Source organism: Salvia splendens, chromosome 8, assembly GCF_004379255.2.
Source record: "Salvia splendens isolate huo1 chromosome 8, SspV2, whole genome shotgun sequence".
Taxonomy (NCBI): domain Eukaryota; kingdom Viridiplantae; phylum Streptophyta; class Magnoliopsida; order Lamiales; family Lamiaceae; genus Salvia; species Salvia splendens.
The window spans coordinates 30,443,389-30,466,523 of NC_056039.1; the positions used below are offsets into that span (position 1 = coordinate 30,443,389).

Genomic DNA, 23,135 nt, shown 5'->3' on the forward strand with positions numbered 1-23,135 from the left:
ATGAAGTTGGCGTGTTTATAAGTAAAAACGCCATTGAGATTGGCGTGTCTATACTGTAAAACGCCAACATAGTTGGCGTTTTACAATGGCACCGTATCTTGCTCGTATTTTTAACCAAAATACTTAAATTTGAACACGCCAATATTGATGGCGTCTTTACTAAATAAAACGCCAAGTTCATTGGCGTGTTTAACGTTAAAAACGCCAACCTGATCGGCGTCTTTACTAAAAGACGCCAACACCATTGGCGTCTTTGTTCAGAAGCATATAATAGCAGCAGACAGTCGCGAAAAATTAACCTCACAGACCAAATCCTTCGCAAATTTTCTCTAGCAGCGGCCAAATCCTTCGCAAATTCGTCCGTGTCTTTGTGATTTCGCCCTCCATTCATCAATCGGTGCTAGTTTTCCCCAAATTCGTCCAATTTATTCGGTTAGTATGCTTATCTTTTACATTATTAGAGTAATTGTTGGATACTTAGCTAGGGTTTGTAATGTGTTGCGATTTGAGTTGAAATATTGTGCATATGGATTATTTGTATGACGGTAGTGTTGATTATTATGTTGGATTGTTTGGGTTAAGTGAATTTGTGTATAAATTTGATTATAAACCAAAATCGTAGGGTTTGATAGCTTAAAAATTGGGCAAATTGATTTGGTTTATGTGGGTTTTGGTTAATGTCTTTTTTTAGTTTGAAATGTTAATTTTGTGTACATTGTTAGGTTGAAATTGAAATTGTTAGGTTGGTTAAACTAAAATTGGGTAAGTTGAATTGGTGGAAAATTGATGTATATTGTTTATTTGAACTGTTACTTTTTTGTAGGTGAATTGTGTTATGATGTTGAAGTTGTGTATTGTGAAATGTTTGATATAGGTGTTCCATTTTGTGATATTGTATTAAATTGTTTGTAATTATTGAATTTGTTTAGGTTTGTTTGTTGTTTAATTTGGAATATGAATGTTGTGTAGGTGATTTATGGCATCTTCTTCAACTTCTCGTCGTCGGCTCTTATGTGGTCCTGAGGACCCCTCCGTATTATATCTGCAGAGACAACACGTCTCTAATAACATATGGGCAGGAGTGCCATCGGAAGACGTACGGTGTAGAAGATACGAAGGAATCATATGGGATGTTCCCATAAATCCTCGTGTTTTGGCGGTTATAGATGAGATGGGGTTCGGCGGGATGTTGAGGTGTGGTCAACCGAAAGACATTGACCACCATCTTATCACCGCTTTGATTGAACGTTGGAGGCCAGAGACTCACACGTTTCACTTTCCAGTCGGTGAAGCGACTGTGAGCTTAGAGGACGTGGAGGTCTTATGGGGCCTCAAAACTGACGGTGAGCCTCTGACGGGTTACATCCCCAGTAAGGATGTCAACTATTGGAAGGATGTTTGTTTGGATTTTCTTGGCTTTATTCCAGATGCAGTTGATCTAAAAGAATTGAACTGGAAGCAGACAAGCTTATCAAATCAACTGCGGATTGAGTTGAGTGATGACCACGAGCAATACATGTACAATCAACGTGCTCGTGTGTATTGTCTGCTGTTACTGGGTGGTCTACTGATCCCGAACGCTACCGGTAATAAAATTCCCTTCTTCTACCTTCAGTTTTTCATGGATATAGAACAATGTGCTAGCTATAGCTGGGGAGGTGCGACTCTTGCCTGCTTGTACCACAATCTATGTGAAGCTGCACTTGGTAAGAGGACCGATGTCAGGGGAGCTCTTACATTGTTACAGCTGTGGGCTTGGGAAAGAATCCCAATTATTAGACCGCAGATGCTGAACCCCGCGCCCGTAGACTACTTACCAAAACTATCATATGGACCTGGTAAGGTGCGAAAATAGTTCATACCAGGCTGTGGGAACTGTGGAACTACTCTTTCTCGTACTGCTCTTCCTCCAATTGATGTTTCGCCAACCACTGTTTCTCCAACCGGAATGGATGTTCTTGGAGCAACAAATTGGTCCTCATCCGACGAAGCACCATCTGAATCTGTACTATCCGGATCGACATCTTCAGAATCATAAGGTGATTGTGGATCAAGAAAGTCGGCTTTATCAAGACCAATTATGTCCTCAACCACAGCTGGGTTGTCACTGTCCCCTAAATGCACGCCTCCAATATCAAAATCTTGTGTTGTATCGAAGCATGGTTCTTGGCCTCTCGTAGACGTACCAACATCAAAATCTTGTGTTGCAGCGAAATATGGTTCTCGGCCTCTCGTAGACGTACCAACATCATTACTCATGAGATGATGACTATGTTGTTGAGTAATTGACGAATACTCAACATACAATTCAATTTGACCTCCTGTAGTCATACTCTCACTAAACATTAGTGGCATGTATACTTCTTCTAGTAAAATACCTATATACGTGATTGAAGATCCATAGAATATATGACGTTTCCATACTATTTGAAGTTTGTTTTCAAATATGTTTATCCCCATTCTTTCACAAATTGTTTCCACAAGCTTTTCGTAGGAAATACTTTCATCCAACATAATCAATCCTTTTGCAAAAGGAGGATCATATGAAATAACTGTTCCGGGAATTATATTTCCACCCCAATATAAATGGACACACCACGTCATACTATCTGCATTAATGTCAAACACAAATATTGGTCAAAAATATTTCTTTACAGTACACTACAATATATACTATCATAACAACCTATCAAATATGGGTAAAAAATTAGATATACTACAACATATAATACCATAACAATTGGTCAAAATATTTCTATTAATTACAATACAATTTATAATACTATAACAATCCATCAAATAATTATATAAATTACACTACAATATATACTATCATAATAATCCATCAAATATTGATATTGGTAGACTAATGTTTGGAAGAATGAGTTAAAAATTAGTTATACTAACCGATTGCGAGTACTAATATTGGGAGTTAAAAATTAGTTATACTAACCGATTGCGAGTACTAATATTGGGAAGAAATGAGCGAAAATAGAAATCTACACGCTTCAATCCACCACCGGGTTAACCCGACCAAGGCAAGCGTTTTCGCGTTTTTCAGCTTTGGGAAGGTTTTTCGCGTTTTGGGGAGGGAGGAAATGTGATTAGGGTCTGCGATTTTGGGGGAGATCTGAGATATATGGTTCAACCGAAAAACGCCGATCATGTTGGCGTTTTTAACGTTAAACACGCCAATGACCTTGGCGTTTTATTTAGTAAAGACGCCATCAAGATTGGCGTGTTCAAATTTAAGTATTTTGGTTAAAAATACGAGCAAGATACGGTGGCATTGTAAAACGCCAACTATGTTGGCGTTTTTGCGTATAGACACGCCAATCTCACTGGCGTTTTTACTTATAAACACGCCAACTTCATCAGCGTTTTTCCCATAAATGGAATTGATAACAAAATGGGTACATTTGCGTTATTTTAAAGGCAAAATCGCCTATAAACGCGTTTTTCTCCAACTCCAAATGCACCTTTTTGTTGTCCGTTTCAAAGATCAGCAAGTTTCAACCATGCTTGCTCCTAGAGATGCCCACCGGTTCCGGTTCCGGCGGTTAACCGGCGAACCGGAACCGGCGGGTTCCGGTTCCGAACCGGAACCGTGGCAATTTTTCCGAACCGGAACCGTCGCAATTCGGGTCGCGGTCCGGTTCAGGTTCATGATTTTTCGAACCGGAACCGTCACCGAACCGGCGGTTCGGGACGGTTCGGAACCGCCGGTTAACCGGCGGAACCGCCGGTTCGGGCGCGTAAATCAAGGCGTCAGGGATGGGGCTGACGGCGGCAGCTTTTCAGCGGCAAAACCGGCCGGTTCCGGCGGTTTTTGGACCGGAAACCGGCGGTTAACCGTGAAAACCGGCGGTTCCGGCGGTTTTCCGCCAAAACCGCCGGTTTTTCCGGCGGTTTAGGCGGTTCCGGTTCGGAACCGGCGGTTTCGCGGTTCGGTTGTATTTTTTTTTTAATTTGAAATTTGGATTTATACAACAAATTGGAACAAGACAATGTATAATTCAAATAGAAATACGGCGAATAAGGAAGAAATGATATCTATTTTATTGAGTTTGAGTTGTAAGTTGTAACGGACAACGATACATTACAATTTACAATATGTATACAAGTATACAACATACAATAATGTAATATAAATTTGAAATTTGGACTTATACAATAAATTGGAACAAGATAATGGATAATTTAAATTGAAATAAGACGAATATGATGAAAATGATATCAATTTTATTGAATTTGAGTTGTAACGGACAACGATACATTACAATTTACAATACATATACAAGTATACAACATACAATTATGTAATATAAATTTGAAATTTGGACTTATACAATAAATTGGAACAAGAGTACAAGACAATGGATAATTTAAATTGAAATAAGACGAAGAAGGTGAAAATGATATCAATTTTATTGAATTTGAGTTGTAACGGACAACGATACATTACAATTTACAATACATATACAAGTATACAACATACAATAATGTAATATAAATTTGAAATTAAATTCTTCCATTTCCCCCCATTTTTTAATCTATAAATACCCCCCTCTATTCTCATTTACATTCACCACACTCTTATGTTAATAAGAGTTTCTCTCTTCAATCTCCCAATTCTCTCTCTTTGTCTCCAATTTCTCATTTGTGCTATTGTGCTTCCATTTAATTACTCAAGTGCTACTCTTATTACGCATTGTTATACACTTATACTTGTTCCCGTAGTTCTTCCATTTTTCCCTCCATTTCATGTTTTTTTATTTGTAAATTATATTACATTGTTGTATGTTGTATACTTGTATATGTATTGTAAATTGTAATGTATCGTTGTCCGTTACAACACAAATTCAATAAAATTGATATCATTTTCATCTTATTCGTCTTATTTCAATTTAAATTATCCATTGTTTTGTTCCAATTTATTGTATAAGTCCAAATTTCAAATTTATATTACATTATTGTATGTTGTATACTTGCATATGTATTGTAAATTGTAATGTATCGTTGTCCGTTACAACTCAAATTCAATAAAATTGATATCATTTTCACCTTCTTCGTCTTATTTCAATTTAAATTATCCATTGTCTTGTACTCTTGTTCCAATTTATTGTATAAGTCCAAATTTCAAATTTATATTACATTATTGTATGTTGTATACTTGTATATGTATTGTAAATTGTAATGTATCGTTGTCCGTTACAACTCAAATTCAATAAAATTGATATCATTTTCACCTTATGTTGTATACTTGTATATGTATTGTAAATTGTAATGTATCGTTGTCCGTTACAACTCAAATTTAATAAAATTGATATCATTTTCATCATATTCGTCTTATTTCAATTTAAATTATCCATTATCTTGTTCTAATTTATTGTATAAGTCCAAATTTCAAATTTATATTACATTATTGTATGTTGTATACTTGTATACATATTGTAAATTGTAATGTATCGTTGTCCGTTACAACTCAAACTCAATAAAATAGATATCATTTCTTCCTTATTCGTCTTATTTCTATTTGAAGTATACATTGTCTTGTTCCAATTTGTTGTATAAATCCAAATTTCAAATTAAAAAAAAAAAATACAACCGGAACCGCGAAACCGCCGGTTCCGAACCGGAACCGCCTAAACCGCCGGAAAAACCGGCGGTTCCGAACCGGAACCGGAACCGCCGGTTTTCGAACCGGAACCGGAACCGTGAAATAGCCTCACGGTTCGGTTCCGGTTCCGCCTTCGACCGAACCGGAACCGGCGGTTCCGAACCGGAACCGCCGGTTCGTGAACCGTGGGCAACACTACTTGCTCCTGTATCCCTACCGTAGTGCCTACAAATAAAATGAAATCATCACATCAGTCAAGTATCACAGACTTCACTATTGAAATCGTACTATTACTTAGGAATGACCTAATTTTACTATGATGGAGAAATAGTGATACGCGTTATATCTTTGGGAATATCCTCCATATCTCTATTATTTAGTTAATTAGTTAATTAGTGATTTTCTATATCTTTTCTATATAATTAGGATATTTATTTCTTGATCATTAAGTTAGGTTATTCCTATTATAAATAGAAGTCTTTGTTATCTTTTGAATCATTCATTCAAGAAATATCAATTCAGTTTATCCTTTATCGTTACTTTATCTTTTATTGTACTTTATTTTCCGCAAGTTCATCTCGTCAAACCCTAATTGACCGAGAACCCTAGGCTGCTCGACGGGAGGATCCCGCGAACGAACCTAACCCTTCTCCGGTGACTTCGCGCTGCCGGAACCGATACGAGGGTACTCGTATCAAATAGGACTGTTGAAATCACATATTTACATATGTAAGAATGTTGTGCTATTTTAATCAACTAACCACGATATATGCACCATACTCTAGTCTCCTCCATCTAACCATCAAATTAAACACATCGTCCCACTGCTGATCAAGAAGCACGATTTTCTCACTTTGAATTGCTTTTAGTTTCTTCTGGAATTAGTATGAATGAACATCATGTTTTACATATTATATTGCTCATATTTCTAATACAAAGTTATAAGTTTAGAGTTTAAACTTTGTATTTCTAAATTTACCCTATTATAAATTCAAACATGTGCTTTGATAGATTTTTAATTAAGATGAATGCCATTTTCAATACAGCATATGACGGACACTTGTTATTTACGCGTGAGTCATCATCTTGTATTTGAGCATTGAATGAATTTTTAGAACAATTATTAGACAGTTAGGATTTAGGAATGTGTAAGCAATGACACGATAATTCACATCACATTTATAACATAAGTGGTTGGTGCCTACTTCCAAGGCCATCCGCAATGCTGTCTCTTATCCGTCTCTTAATCATCTCATCTCTTAACTATTCGTGAGTCTCACTGTATTTTTCACTTCATCTCTTAACTAAGAAACAGAACCTGCAACCCTCCATCACTTAACTTACTATTCATTCAATTTCATTTTTTATTTTTATTTCCAACAAATTCAATTATAAAACACATTTCATTAAATAAAATAAAATTACAACTTAATATTCTTTAAAAAAAAACACAATTAAAAATCCTAAAAAAATGAAAAATACATAATTTAATTTCTTCCGCCAAATTTTGCCCAAATGTGCTCCATTAGATCATCTTGGAGTTGGGCGTGGGCGGTAGAATCATGTGTCCTTGCCCGAATAGACAACCGATCTTGCAAAGACGGATGCACTCCACTGCGAGGCGGACTACTTGCGGTAGAGCTTCCGGGGGTTTCAGGGTCGAACCAATTTCCCGCCTCAGGTCCTTCGTCGGCGACAATCATGTTGTGCAAGATTATGCACGTATACATGATGTCGACCATACTCTCCATGAACCACGTACGACTTTGATAATGTTGAAGCGCGCTTGGAGAACCTCGAACGCCCTCTCCACATCCTTGCGAGCAGCCTCCTGCTTCTGCGCAAAAAGAGCCTGTTTTTCGTTTACCGGCTTGTTGAACGTCTTCACGAAGGTTGGCCACTTCGGATAGATGTTGTCGGCAAGATAGTACCTCATTTTATACCGTCGGTTGTTAGCGATGAAGTTGATGGCCGTCGCTTTACCATCCAAAACTTCGGCGAAGAGGTTGGATTGGTTGAGCAAGTTAACGTCGTTGTTCGATCCGGGGACCCCGAAGTACGCATGTCAAATCCATAGCCGGTAGTCGGCAACGGCCTCTAGTATAACGGTGGGGTGGGTGCCTTTGTGGCAGCTCGTGTATGACCCCCTCCACGCCACATGACAATTCTTCCATTGTCAATGCATGCAATCGACGCTGCCAAGCATCTCGGGGAATCCGTGCACTTCTTCGTGAAGGTGGAGCAGAAACTGAAAATCTACCGTGCTTGGCTTCCGGAGAAATTCGCCGGTGAAGGCTGCACGGACGCCTTTGCAGAATTGCATCAAGCACATTCTCCCAGTGCTTTCTCCAATGTGGAGGTATTCGTCGGACAAATCCGCCGTTTGTCCAGTCACAAGCTGACGGATTGCTGCAGTACATTTCTGCAGCGTCGTGTGGCTGGGACGGCCAACGGCGTCGAACCCTTCTTGGAATAACTATTCCCGGGCTGCCAATGTATTTGCCATGTGGAGAAATAGCGGTCGCCGCATGCGGATACGGCGACGGAAGTAGGTATCTCCCCATACCGGGTTATCACAGAAGTAGTCGCGTACTAACCTTGCGGCGGCTTCCTCCTGGTTACGATAGATGTAAGTCCGGGATCGTCTTTGGGGCGGCGCGGCTTCCTCCGCCGCCCTACGTCGATCTTCTTTAAGTGATTCTTCCATTATTCGACGCATTTGCTCAAATGGATCCATGAATGTATTAACTTTGGTAGAAGAATAAAATTGGAGAGGAAATGGAGGTCATTTGAGAAGAATAGATGTGTGTTTATGTGTAATGAGGATGAAATAGGAGTATTTATAGAGTAAAAAAATAAAAAAATAAAAAAGAAAAATGACCGTTGAACGGTCATATGACCGTTTTTAATTTTTTTCTTAAATTCGAATTTTTTTAAAAAAATGATTTATTGCGTCAGCGTGACGAAGCCCACTCGCGGGTCGGCGAGTGGGCGTCACGCATGGCGCCAGAGCACGCCACGTCGCGCAAGCGCGTGGAAAGACAGCTCGCGCGCCATCTCGGAGGGACGGGGCGTCTCGGCGGGTTGGGGACGAGACGGGACGCTGCAACGCGTCCCGCGCCCGTCTCATCTCGGAGGGACGAGATGAGGGACACCCACCGTTGCGGGGCCCTTAAATGTAATTCTTAAAATAAAGACAATTTTTTGTTGTAAAAGAGTTAACTTTGAAGAGTGTGGTAAGTCCAAATTGTAGACTACGAGGTCAAGACATTATACAAAAACAATAATCCTAGTCCTTCCCAACTAGCTAAAAAAACACAGAAATAAAGTAAAATAAAAATACATACCCTCACTATGAATAATTTTTTATTTTGAAAAGTTCCAAAAATATTTGAGTCATTTTTATACTGTCTTTATCCTTTAAAATTAAAAACTATTTTCATGTTGGTCTGTCTCTTAAAATTAGAAACTTTCGTTTTAGAATTTTTTTGCGATATGGTGAAACTCATTTTCCACTAACAATACTTCAATAATTTTTTTATTTCTACTTCTCTCTTAATTTACCAATTATTATGCATTAAAACTCATATAATTCCAAAAGTTTCTATTTTAAAAAATGAAGATAGGAGTATATGATAATGAATAACACATTTTTTCATTATTTTCATTTTCACTCATTTCTTATGTTACTTTATTCTCTCTCTACTATATTTTTTTACTGTAATATTTTTTTTCTTAATCCCCATGCTTAAAAGAAACGCTTTAACTATTACTAAACAATAGGAGTATTGTTTGGTCATTCGCAAGAAACTTTTTCATTCTTATAATCTCCCTTAACCAACCACAGTAACATTTTATTTATTTAAGAGGTAAGAAGAAGATGAAATGCATCATAGTTAATCAAAACATATATCCTCCAACTAATAATAAGAATGTAACGAGTCACCACAACCGCAAAATCAAATGAAGAACAATTATTGATCATATTCTAAAAAAAATCGTTCTGCTCATTTGATTTGCAAATTTTCATAACAACAGTTAAAGTTTGAACAAGTAATTACACAAAGGCCAGCTAGGATGCAGATCACATTGGAAAATTCACCTTTACCGAACTCCATTTGAAAGTGACAGTAGATGAGTTTAGGCAGTAGCACCAATATTTGGAGTCGGTTTCAAGCTTGTTTCGGAGTCTCCCACATCCAACCTCGTATGCATCAACAAACCCTTTATTCAACACTCTTCTTTTGATACGATTATATCTTCCAAAATATCTCACATATCTCTATTATTATTATCGTTCCGTCTTTTATTTTTCTACAACTTACTTTTCCATCTTTGTTCATTGGTTGCTCGACGGGAGGATCCCGCGAACGGACCTTCAATATCCGGCGAATTCTCGCCAATTATCATTGATACGGGTTTCTCCGTATCATCTTTTCTTTCAGCAACTAAATTGAGGCATCAGAAAATTATTTTAAATTGTGACAGAGCTGTACACATCGAAATAGACAACAGAAAATAATGCTCTGGGAAGGAAAACCTCAAATCACAAAATTAAAGGAAAAATAAAAATATCGGATCCTAGCTTTGCATATAAAGCCCACAAATTATGGCAAGCTTACCTATCTGTCAACACAATTCCAGTAGTTCACCATGCCGAAGAAAATGTTCCCAGATGTTGCAGCAGATTTCCCCTCGAGCGAGTCGATTTCCTTCGCAGGCCTCATCAGCTCAAAAGAAAAAAAGGAAGACCAGGAGGTCGAATTCAGCCGCTCCAATGCTGGCTCGACGAATGTGAGCCCAAACAACTGTTCACCTGGTAAGTCAATTTCAAACTACCAGCAAGCGACTACAATACGGAGTTCACGGCATCGAGCTTCTAAGAAAGTACCTCTGGAGAGTTTCCTAAAAATTCCTCGGAGCAGGAGAGATGTGAAGCAGCCAAATCAGCAGAGTAGCAGCAGGAAGCAAGTTTCCCAAGCCAAAAGGAGAGCAAATGAGAAGCAGTCGGCAGGAGACAAAAGTTTCAGTCAGAAGCTGTTCTCATCATTTGCCACCCCGTGCAGAGATTGTCGTTCCAGTCAACCAACCCAAAGCATCAAACAACACAAGTTGCAGTGAGGAAAGTATACAACAACAGACTTCACTTTCCACAGCTAATCGATTCTATCAGCCGAGCTTGCAATTGCTAATGGCTTGTCAGCTGATCTGTTGCAGCATATCAAGATAAGAAAACATCACCAGATTTCCAGAATATAACCTTATCAAGAAGGAACCTTTTTTTTCTTAGGAGTAGTAAATCAGAACATTTCATCAATCAAATCATCAATATTTTGTAACCAATTATTGCATGACCACAAAAGCATAATGAAGCCAGTAATTAATGGAAGTAACTAAGAGGAGCTCATTTAAGGAAAATGACATAACTAATGCTTGTGAATACGATAAATTCATTGGTTCCTGAAGTGGGGAGAACTATTAAGTAGATTTCTTGACAAACCAAGTCATGATATTAACAGCAATGGATGTACGTTGCAGAGTGGCTCAACATTCAAATTCATTTATCCAACAACCGATGACCACAAGCCCATGAGGACCAATGCATCTACTTCTTTATTAACAATAGAAGAGATTAATTATACTTTCCTCTCTTTCAATTGCAAAACCAACATCCCAGAATTATCTCCTCCTATTTAAACTTACAAGGCTTCTATAGCAAACTTCATAGGATAGCATATTCAGATTTATGTGAAATCCGGATGTACAGTTGTACACCAAATTTCAGTGGTCTATGATTTCCGTGCAGTAAATGAGCTGTCAGCATAAGGTCAAAAAATATTACCTAGTATTAAATCCTACTCAGTGATCCCAAGGCAATAAGACAATTAACAGATATAAATGAAACTGGAAGAGCCCATGAGAGACTTCTTTGCTTCATACTAAATTACTAACCACACCAACAGAAGAACCTGATTCTCAAAGAAGGGTTTGCTGATGCTCTACCTGGTGCACATGCATTTTTTAGACTTCACATTTGATTGCCAATTTTCCATGCACCTTAATGAGTGAGTGTCTTTAATGAGAAAATCTGGACGAGTTTATGCTTATCTTGGTTGCACATGCACGGGGTGTAGCATCCTGATGACCCTCTACAAAGTCCCTTATTTTAATTTAGGGTGACAGCACAAAATTGACCAAATTCATGATAAACATTCATGCTAGAGGCATAACTAGGCCATACTAAATTACTAAGACGAAATGGCAATGGAAAGATTCATAATTAGATCATGTCTCTACTAATATTATGATAGCTCCACAGCTCTAGGTTTAGCAGCATTGAAGATAAGAGAACCAGCAGACAAGTTCTTCTACATTGTTTAGTTGTTTATTTAGTTAGGTATTAATTGTTAAGATATCCACATGTGAATTGTTTTCCATGGAGAGATATTGTTTAGTGTGTTAAATAAAGAGAAAAAAAGTAATTGAGTATATTAATGGAGAGAAAAAGGTAACTGAAATAATAATGAAGAGAGAGAAATGATGGTTGAGTGTATTAATTAGTGTTTAAAAAAAAGGAAATGTGACGTCTTATGAGACAAACTAAAAAAGAAAGTTTGACATCTACCTTGCGACGAACTGAATTTTATTTTACTAATGAGTACTCCCTCCGTCCCATTATATGTGAGGAGTTTCTTTTGGGCACGATATTTTAAGAAAATGATATTTATTGAGTGAAGTGAAGTGAAGAGAATAAAGTAGAGAGGGGAAAATGTAGGAGAGATAAAAAAGCAATGTTATCAATCTCGTATGGCGGCTTATGGCAGTTCGCCTAAAAACCGCCACAGGGATATGGCGTATTAGTATAGTGGATATAGCGGTCAATAATTAAATAAATAAAATAATACTTATATATTTATATATAATTCAAAAATTAGAAAATAATAAAAATATAACATCTAAAACTATTAAAACAATTAAAAAAGCATAAAATACAACTCTAACCTCCGTGTTTCTTGCATAATGCCCCATTCCTAAATGCAGTACACACGCAATGTTGTCAAATGGCAGATATGGCGGTGCTATGGCAGCGCCATGGTACTATGGCGTTTCCATCACCGAACGCCATGCCATAGCGTCATGGCACCGCCATATCTGCTATTTGATAACATTGTAAAAAAGAGAATAAAATAAGAAAGAGAGAATAAAGTAGGACAGATGGAATAAATTAACATAGATAAAAGTGTTGTTTTTTGCCAAAATAAAAAGGAAACCAATCACTTATGGTGAGACAACCCAAAATGAAAAGTTGATCACTTATAGTAGGACAAAGGGAGTATTATTTTGCTCCCTTTGTCCTTTGTCCAAAATGAAAATATGTGTCCTTTCTATTTTCGTCTGTCACATAAAAATATTAACATTTTTATTTATGGAAAGTTATCATAATTCATTACCCATATATATCAATTTATTTATAACTTATACAACTATTAAAACCCTTAATAATGTAGGTCCCACCATCAACTGACACTGCTTAAACTATCATTCTCATCATCTCTCTTACTTTACCAATTTTGTCTTAATTCTCGTGTCATATCATACACCCATATTTTTAAGGGACGGAGGGCTTAAACAATCCTTCCCCTCCTCTCTCTTACTTTACCAATTTTGTCTTAATTCTCATGTCATATCATACGCTCATATTTGTATGGGACGGAGGGAGTTAATTTTATTTTTTTTCTCTACTAAAAAAGTTTAATTCCGATTATAAATTTAATTGAATATAATACCTATTTTTGTAATTTAAAACTAAATACCTTAATATCTGTTTAGTACTCCCTCCGTCCCATAAAAGATCTCACACTTGTTAGATGACACGAGATTTTAGGAGGTTTTGTTTTGTGTGCTAAATGGAGGGAGAAAATATATTTTTTATATTTATATAAGAGTGAACTTTTTCCAAAAATAGAAATGTGGCATCCTTTGTGGGACAAACTAAAAAGGAAAGTGTGACATCTATTATGGGACGGATGGAGTACAACTAAAAAAAACGGATCGGACCAATTCGATGCCTTGTTCGGTCCTGTTTACATATAAAAACAAGTGGCTCTACAAACCACTTTGATTCGGATGAACCGGTGACTGGTCGAACCAATTTTCTTATTTTTTTCAAAAAAATCACAATTTGATGTCTGATGAGGTTTAAACACTTGACCTTTGGCTAGGTTAAAAACATTTTCACAACTTCACCTCACAAGCTCTTTTTTGAAATAATATGAGCTTAAATTATACTTATATTTTCCCTCATTCTCCTTTTGCCATTTAAGTCTGTCCCACAAATTTGGTCCACTTTTTATTTTCAAAAACCTTTTTACCACACATACAATTATATATTCTTATAATAATTAATTAATTTTAATATTAAAATTATAATCCACTAAATTATACTCCCCTCGTCCCAATATGACAGTAAATATGAAACGTTTGGTTTCTGGCACAGAATTTTATGCAGTGTTGTATTGGTGTCACAGGAAAATTCACTTTGTAATAATTAATTCAAAATTTGTCTTTTAGTCATTTCTTATACATGACAGTTTTCATAATTTTGGTATGTCAATACAGTATTGTAAAAATGTCTACTCAATGACTTGAATAACTAAATTTGATTGACATTGTACATTGATATTACATGTAGTATGTGTTGACATTAACTTGATTATTGAAAATATTAAAAAGTCAAATAAATTATCAAAATTTATAATGCGAACATATGCAATTAGGATCTCGTTCGAATTCTTATAAAATTACATTTAATTTGATATATGTTTTGCAATTTTAAAAAATATCTAGATAGTTATATGAGTTAAGAGTTTTAGATATTTTTTAATAGTTAGTTATAACTAACAAAATACAATTTTCATTAATACCCTCGACTGACATTATTTACACATCGAGTTGACATCGATACCCTCTGATTGACATTGTTAAAATAACTAGTTCACATTGCGTGGAAATTGATCATGGCCGTTTGTTTTCAAATCGAATGGACTAGATTTGGTAATAGTTATCAACCTAGTGTTAATAATATTTTTATGATTCACTAAATTATATAAAAAAAATTGTACAATATATACTCCTTCCATTCCATAGAAATAAGCTGAATTTATTTTTTCATCTATCCAATAGAATTAGTCCACAAAATCCATTTATGGAATTTATCCTTTTTTTTACTTTAGCATTTAGGGGTCCCACCATCCACTTCATCATTTCAACAATTTTTTTCTTTCTCTTTTACTTCACCAATTACACATTAAAACTCGTGCCATTTCCAATCAGTCTATTTCTATGGGATGGATGGAGTATTAAATTCTACTACCTCCGTCCCACAATAAGAGTCTATTTTTGCCATTTTAGCCCGTCCCATAATAAGAGTCCATTTTCACTTTTACTATAAATGTTAAGTAGACCTCACATTTCATCAACTCATTCCATACGCATTTCATTATAAAACTAATATATAAAGTTAGACCTCTTACTCCAGTAACTTTTTCAACTCACTTTTCTTTACATTTCTTAAAATCTGTGCCGAGTCAAATGTGTACTCTTAATGTGGGACGGAGGTAGTATATATATTTGTTAAGTATTTCGATTTGACCAGTGGTGTAACAACCAGTTGAACCGTGAAACGATGGCTTTGCCGGATCATCACCAACTCGATTTTAAACATTGATTTAGTACGAAGATATAGGCAATGTTTTTAGGAGCAATGTTGTCAATGGCAACTTATGGCTGTGAGCCCAAAAACCGTTTCAGGGATATGGCGTATCGATATGGCAGGACACAACAATTGATAAATAAATATATAAATTATTACTCCCTCTGTCTCTGAAAAGTGAACATTTGGTGTGGCACGGTTTTCATGCATAATTAGTAAAATAAGAGAGGGATAAAAAGAAAAAGTAATTAAAGTATTGTTAGTTGAGAATGAATCTCACCTCATTAGAGAGAAAAGAGTTTCCGAAATTTAAAAATTCATACTTTTCAGGGACAGGCTAAAAGTGAAATAGTTCAGGGACGGATAGAGTATTAATATATACTTCATCTGTCCTGCCGCAAGTGAACAACACTAGATTTTAGAAAATCATATTTATTGAGTTAAGTGAGAAGAATAAAGTATGAGACGGAAAAAGTATGAGAATAAAGAGAGAACAAAAAAATGGAAAATAAAGTAAAAGATAGAGAAAAAAGGTGTTGTAATAAAAATGTAAAATCTATACTCTTAAAACCATTAGTAAAGCATAAAGTCACAAAAAATCATATAATAATATGCCTAATAACCAAAGTCTTAGTTCAACAAAATATAAAGTCATGATAATTAATACTTTCTCGTCCCTCTGTAGTAGAGGCGTATCTTTTCAACAAGGGATTTTTAAAAAATTGTTTTAAATGAGTTAAGTAAAGGGAGAATAAAGTAGAAAAGAAAAAGGTAGAGAGGTAAAGAGAGAATAAAATAAGAGAAGAGGGACAACCCAAAAACAAATTCAACTTAGCTATAGAGGGACGGAGGGAGTAATAATAATAATGTCTTCATTAAAATTGTACACAATAGTCATCATTCCCAACAACATAGTCATCATTCCCAACAGCATAGTCATCTTCACCCTCATCTTTATCATCGACATCCATTGATTCATCTAGAGGGGCGTTGGCCGTGCTGGGCAAAGATGGAGGTTGGAGGATTGCGAAGATTCTAAAAGAAGTCAAGGGGCGGTGCTGGAGGGTAGCGGGCCTATGTCAGGCAGTGGTTGGTGCCACTACGGTAGAATTTGGGTAAAAGAGAAAAGATTTAGGGTTTACCGTTCTGATTTTTGAACTTAAATCTCTTTTTAATTGAAATATGGGTCAGATTATTTGGGTAAATGGGTCGGGCTATGCGTGTAAAAGGTCGGGCTGAAAAGTCAAAATTGACTGTCATGGCCGCCGGTACAAAAAACCCAAACAAATCGGCGTGGCAATGGCATTTTACCAAAATATGCCATGGCTAATAACATTGACTAGGAGCGAGGGGCGCTCCATGGCAATTAGGTGAAATTAGGGGCGCAAGATGAGCATGCGCCCCACAAATTGGGGCACACAAATGCTTCATGTTTGGATTTGTGTATGTACTGTAGGGTGGTTTAAACGAGTATAACACATATTGATGAGGGGGCAGAGTAACTCAATATAGGTTCTCCACGAGTTGGCACATTAATGGCGAAAATAGAGTATAGCACACATTCATGACACCTATGTTTCCAACCAAATATATAAACCATTACTTATCGGCCATTGTTTGAGAAAAGTAGATATACACGCTTAAACCTATGTGCAGATTTGTGCATGCTTAAACCTATGTGCAGATTTGTGCAAGTGCAGATTTGTGCAAGTTATTTACCAAGATTCTGTTTGGAAACTTACACTATATATATCTCTTGAACCTGATCTAGGTTTCTGAAGTTTCACCAACAAATTAGATATCTTAAAAATGAAGCCTTTGGTTTTGATAAAAGGAAAAAGCATAAAGGGCCCACCATGAAGGGTTCAAAATTTTCCTTTTGCGGAGAGTACAGCACAAGCATAATCATTCAACACTCTCAAATTTTGCCATAAATATTGAGATATCCCTGCAACGATAATGACCAGATATCAAGGATTGTTTCTAACAAGGTGTAAAATTTGATTTAAATACTTGTCAATCAATTTACTGAAAAGACTAACCTCAACTAGCTTTGCAAGTTTGGGCTGAGATGAAGAAAGATATGACTGGACAGATTCTTCTGTGCTAGGAATTTGGTGGGCTGGCAAAGAACTAAGAACCTTGTTGGCAGCCTTCCTAACTATCAATTTATGAGCATCTTTGCTTAGAAAGCCTTCCCGCCAAGATGGTTTCACTAATTCTTTCACAGATTCTATTAGTGCAGATTGGAAATATTTGAAAGCCTTCGTATCACTTTGCACATGATCATCTTGCCTAAAGTCAGCTTCAATATCATATTTTGTGCCTGATCCGCCAGCTTCAGATATTGTTCCGTCCACTGTTCCATTCACTGTCTTATTGTGTTTCACTTTTTCATCATTGCTAGAGCTCAATATATTTTCCTTCCCATTATCACCAGCAAGAACACAATTCAAAAGTTTTGCCTCCCCTTGAGGACTGCTTGACTGAACAGTTACATTCTTAACAGATGATCCCTGGTCAGAATGTGAAAAAATCGCCTGGATATCCGCAACATATTTCTGATCAGCACTGTTATAGCCACATTCTTTCAGCAATATGCTTCGAGTTATCTCATGAGATGGGCAGAAAGGAGCAGATGTCTGCCAATCAAAAGAAGAGAAAGTAGCCTCCAACTTGGGTGGCTTGGGTTCCTTGAAACTACCATCACGCAACAGAGAAGCTGATTCAGAACTAAAAGCTTGCGGAATACTTTGTTGCATGGAAGAGGATATGTGAGCATGATGCTCCAGACCATCTCTAGCATTTAAAATTCCTTGGACAGGAGGACTGCCATTGTTCTGACAATTATCCAGATACAAGTTGTGCCTGACACTCCATCTATCTTCCTGTGTAGGAGCACCTGGATAGGTACCATCTTCAGGAAGAACCAGCTTTTCTGTCTCACTACTTAAATTTGCGTCCCCACTTTGTAGGGGTGGAATAAATGCACTAGAAGATGCTGCTACAGCCACACAAAAAAATGGTTGGCTTATAATATCTAATGAACACAAAACACAAGCATACTTCACAGCATGCTTGTATCAGATGTCTTGCTACATAAAATATACAAGTTACCTTCCCTCCCCAAGGCTTCACTTTTTATCATCACTGCATCTGGTGCGTCCTTTATGTGAAGGAACCTACAAGACTTTCCTCTGATGCACCATCCTTTGGCATGAAATTCACACACCATCCTTATTTTTTTGCTCTCACGATCAATTTCAGCACTAGGTGAAGGATCCCTTAACCTTATTTTTGCAGCATGCAACCTGAGAAACTTATAGCTACCATCAGGTTACAATTCCATAAAGAATGACTAAAGGTGAGATGTGACTATAACTAAATCTCTTAGGTGCAATGTTAAAGTTGTATGACATCTGGAATTCAATAAGAAGTTTAACCTGGGTGATATGTTGCCAACACCTTCTAAAGCAGACTGGTCGGTTTTTTCCATGATTGATGCAGTAGCACTAACATTCTCCCCAGAAGCATTAACCACTGTGGATGTGGCATTAACATCTCCAATGGAATTAGAGGTTTTGGCATGATTTACTTCTCCACTGTCATTCAAAGGTATCTTTTCCTGATTGTATTTAGAGATTTCTCCCCCTGAGAGAACACCGTAAGTTATAGACGAATGTGGTTCGCAAAAGCAAGCGGAAATGGCTGATACAAGACTGAAAATATGATGTGGAAGTGGCATCAACCTAGAAATTTTCTACTTAAAATCACCCCTTGAGTCATAAAATGCTAGAATCCTCACCATTGCCATATAATTCTTCTTTTTCATGTGACTCAAAAGGTTTCACATCTCCAATTTTTGAAACCAAAAATTCTTCAGTAGAGGAACTTGATTGTCTATGGTCTTTCTGCTCATCAAGCTCTAGAATCTTACCAGTATCTACAATAAGAAAGAGAACAAAGACATATTAGATCAGACTGCACCAGACATGCTACCTAAAAGCATCCTGATAGTAGTATAACTAACAGATTTCTGAAGGAAGATATTATAGGACTGGTCGATGGAGTAATAAAGCATGACTGGACTGGTCAAAGCAGATAAAAGAAAAGGACTTCGATGTGGACTGAGAAACATCTCAGAAAAGTTTGACCATCTAAAATCAGAAAGAAATTCATAGCCAGTATCTCTGGACAGGCAAGCTACATTAAAAGGTTAAAGTCCATAATTCTAAAGCTTACATTTAACACTTCTAATGGGAATAAAATAGGTAAAAATATAAGTTTGAGAGTAGAGCTGTAATTTGGCTAGTAGGCCAAGTGGCCAACCAACTGACCACCCTAACTGCAACTTGGCTCATGGTCACACAGGCTTGCTGGCTCCACAGTCTCAAATTCCTACAAACGTACACTAACCCCAAACAATGCAAAGGTGTATAGATCGATAGCAACAGGATATCAACATGGAGGGGCAACACCAAATACGTGCTTGTCATGCAGCCAATATTGAGTATGGCATCTATAAATCTTACTACCTTCAAACTTTCTCTCTTCGTTTTCCTCATCAAATCGCATGCATGCGCCATGTGTATGAAAATATCATATACCTTCTTGTGTACCACCAACTCCTAAACAATACACCTTTGTCTCTCATTCAATGACAAATGGAAGGCAAATCTGTCTAATTCCAGCCACAACTTCTATCATCAAATCAAATCTTTTCCTGTTTCCTCTTTTTCATATCAAGAATTCCATCCTTTCATTTTCTGTTGACACTATACTAGAGAATTCTAATAGATGAAAATCATAGCACTGAGCTAAAACTAGCATTATTCCAATGAAGGAAAACAACCCGACAAGCCAAGGAAAGAGGTCAAGGGAAAGACCGGCAGGTGCACTACATTGAGGACAGACAAGGGAGTTCTAGAACAAATGTTAACAATGGTGGATGGAGGGTTATGGTAATTTGACAAAAAAAACCACCATATGGTTATGGTGGATGGTGGGTTGTCTTAATATGCCGAAAACCCACCATAAGGTTATGGCAGATGTCATAACAGGTTATGGTAGACGTGTGGTGGATTAAATAAGAAACAATTTATACATATAAGACTCTGAATATAAGTATTTATTGGGTCTTATTTGCTTGTATTTTTCAGTTGGTGTAAAGATTTACTATTTTTTATCAGTTGTGTCTCATTGCGAAAAGGAAAATTTATTGAGTTAGTTGAATTCATTGAGAGGTCAAGAGCAATGGCCAAGCCGCCAAGCACAGTATATAACTGATGGAGCTAGCAAAAGTCAATCGAGATCATAAAAGGCTATGAGAAGCTTCAACGTTCCCTAAATCTGATAAGGCTGCAGTCCAAAACATAAATCTTAATACTAATATAAACATGTCTCTCAAACTACGACTATAAACGGGAAATATGAGTGCTGCATTGTTTTCCAGACAAAGTACTTGTGTTGATTTATAATGAGCTCTGAAATTTCAATTGAGTATATAGTTCTGATAAAAAACGTTTCACTAAAACACACAACAACTGAACCAACAACAAGCACATATACACGCATGCAATCCGAAATTATTTCAACAAGGATAGCACCAGAAATAGTCACAAAAATAAGGAAAGGGCTCAATCATTGAAAAACAAAACTAACCAGTTTCCAGATTTTTTAGGCTCGAAGCAGTTAGATCCTCCCCAATTTCAACCTCCCTTCGACTTTCGACATGATCGGCTCCGACATCGTCTTCTTCCTCTACCTCTTCCTCGACTTCAATCTCCTCTTCCACTTCGATTTCCTCTTCGATTTCCTCTTCGATTTCCTCGTACACGATCTCGTACTCCTCATCATCTCCTTCTGGGATCGATGGTTTCGGCGAGACCATGGCGGAGGATGGAACCATTAGGGCTTTACAATGGCACAAGAGGCGGCGGCGGCGTACTCGGGTGATGATATTATTGATTAGTGAATTTGGTGTCAACATCGATGCCTTATTGCTTTATATAGGAGTACAAAATTGAAAATACTAAATAATAGTACTAATTTGCTATTGCTTAAGAAATTTTATTTTCAACTCTATAGATTAGGGATCACAATCTAAAACTTGTTTGAACTCAATAGATTGGGGATCACATTTTTGTGAGATCTTTTGTATTAGAATAAGAGGAAAAGTTCTATAAGCGCAAGCTTACCGAGCGCACATGTTAACTGTTTAGTTACTTATTCATAATATTGGCGCGCGTTTGCCGAGCGCACGTCGTTAACGGTTTAGTTACATATTTGTGACATTGGCGCGCAAAAGAGTGCGATCTCTTAAAATTTTTAGCGTTTTATAGATTTTAGGCGCGCACAAAATGCGATCTCTTAAAATAATTAGCGTTTTATAGCTTTCATTACATATTAATGGTATTGACTCGCATAAGAGCGCGATCTCATTATATAATTAGCGCTTAATCCGTTCAAATTATTTTAGAAAATAAAAAATGAAAATTATAATGGCACACTTTATATCCATCGCCAAATTTGTGAAATTGTGAAGGATTTAAGATTTTTTTAAAAAAAAGCAAGATAATGATTTATAAGTAGTGTTGTTTGACATGAAAGATCAAAATAAATGAGATTTCAATTGTGTAAATTAAGCAGGTAAATTGTAAAATGACATTTTTACTACTTTCAAAAAATGAATATATATGTATTTAATTCTATTTAGTATTATGATTTGATTGTTGACTTATTAAACTAGATTATTGATTTGTTAATGAATCTAGTGAAAATATATAATTAATCAAGTATTATTAGTTAAGAATCAAATAAAATGTAATGATTTTGAAACATAAAAAATGAAAATTATAATGGCACACTTTATATCCATTGCCAAATTTGTGAAATTGTGAAGGATTTAAGATTTTTTTTAAAAAAAGCAAGATAATGATTTATAAGTAGTGTTGTTTGACATGAAAGATCAAAATAAATGAGATTTCAATTGTGTAAATTAAGCAGGTAAATTGTAAAATGACATTTTTACTACATTCAAAATATATATATATATATATATATATATATATATATAAAATTCTATTTAGTATTATGATTTGATTGTTGACTTATTAAACTAGATTATTGATTTGTTAATGAATCTAGCGAAAATATATAATTAATCAAAGAGTTGTGATCAATTGAGATTTTTTAGCCTAATTGAGAATTGAGATGCCAGCCACTCAATTTTATTAAATGAGTGGTCCAGAATTGCCACATGAAAAATATTTTTAGAATAATTAATTATGAAAGGGCATAATGGTAATTTCATGGTACATTTTATTCAATAAAAACGTTTTTTAAAATTTAAATTTTTTAAAAAAAATTATTTTTTAAATTTTTTTTGTCATCTACATATATAATTCATGTCAACTACACACATATAATGTCAACTACATATGCAATTCATGTCAACTACACACATATAATGTCAACTATATGTTGTTGACATTTGATATGCAGACTATTGACATTTGATGTACAAGCTATTGACGATAATACCCCGAGTTGACATAATCTACTTGTAGTTGATATTCGAAAATGTTGTGGATGAGTGATTGAAAATACATCTCAATTTTCAATTAAGCTAAAAAATCTCAACCTAACATGACCCATTAATCAAGTATTATTACTTAAGAATCAAACAAAAAAATGAATACATATGTATATAATTCTATTTAGTATTATGATTTGATTGTTGACTTATTAAACTAGATTATTGATTTGTTAATGAATCTAGCGAAAATATATAATTAATCAAGT

General features: G+C 36.1%; 2 protein-coding genes across 9 annotated transcripts; one reads left to right on the top strand and one right to left on the bottom strand.

Annotated features, from left to right (window-relative positions):
* The first annotated feature begins 157 nt into the window (after nucleotides 1-157).
* Nucleotides 158-9,669, top strand: LOC121746059 (protein MAIN-LIKE 1-like). Its single transcript, XM_042139990.1, has 3 exons — nucleotides 158-432; nucleotides 970-1,838; nucleotides 9,659-9,669. Exons 2-3 carry the CDS (start codon nucleotides 977-979, stop codon nucleotides 9,667-9,669), a joined length of 873 nt encoding a protein of 290 aa, XP_041995924.1. The 5' UTR covers nucleotides 158-432; nucleotides 970-976.
* Nucleotides 9,517-21,409, bottom strand: LOC121744489. 8 transcript variants are annotated; one of them, XR_006038627.1, is made up of 9 exons: nucleotides 20,994-21,408; nucleotides 19,138-19,275; nucleotides 18,776-18,983; nucleotides 18,450-18,643; nucleotides 17,375-18,336; nucleotides 17,075-17,280; nucleotides 10,512-10,828; nucleotides 10,243-10,428; nucleotides 9,517-10,068 (listed from the first exon to the last, which is right to left on the bottom strand). XR_006038627.1 is itself a non-coding variant. In XM_042138035.1 (6 exons), the coding sequence occupies exons 1-6, from the start codon at nucleotides 21,319-21,321 to the stop codon at nucleotides 17,251-17,253; spliced, it is 1,860 nt and encodes a 619-aa protein (XP_041993969.1). In that variant the 5' UTR covers nucleotides 21,322-21,408; the 3' UTR covers nucleotides 17,060-17,250. The 8 variants fall into 8 exon arrangements, 1 of the variants encoding a protein (XP_041993969.1); XR_006038629.1 differs by lacking the exon at nucleotides 9,517-10,068 and adding an exon at nucleotides 11,624-11,769 and having other exon boundaries at nucleotides 10,074-10,428; nucleotides 17,188-17,280; nucleotides 20,994-21,409; XR_006038628.1 differs by lacking the exon at nucleotides 9,517-10,068 and having other exon boundaries at nucleotides 10,074-10,428; nucleotides 17,075-17,107; nucleotides 17,188-17,280; nucleotides 20,994-21,409.
* Between the last annotated feature and the right edge of the window lie 1,726 nt (nucleotides 21,410-23,135).

What these genes read in the sequence shown, in the direction of transcription:
- LOC121746059 (XM_042139990.1), top strand. Translation starts at nt 977, where the DNA reads ATGGCATCTTCTTCAACTTCTCGTCGTCGGCTCTTATGTGGTCCTGAG.
- LOC121744489 (XM_042138035.1), bottom strand. Translation starts at nt 21,321, where the DNA reads ATGTTGACACCAAATTCACTAATCAATAATATCATCACCCGAGTACGC. An exon ending in GTTGGCAACATATCACCCAG is followed by an intron (nt 18,644 to 18,775) that starts GTTAAACTTCTT and finishes TAAGTTTCTCAG; the next exon opens with GTTGCATGCTGCAAAAATAA. An exon ending in AACTTGCAAAGCTAGTTGAG is followed by an intron (nt 17,281 to 17,374) that starts GTTAGTCTTTTC and finishes TTATCGTTGCAG; the next exon opens with GGATATCTCAATATTTATGG.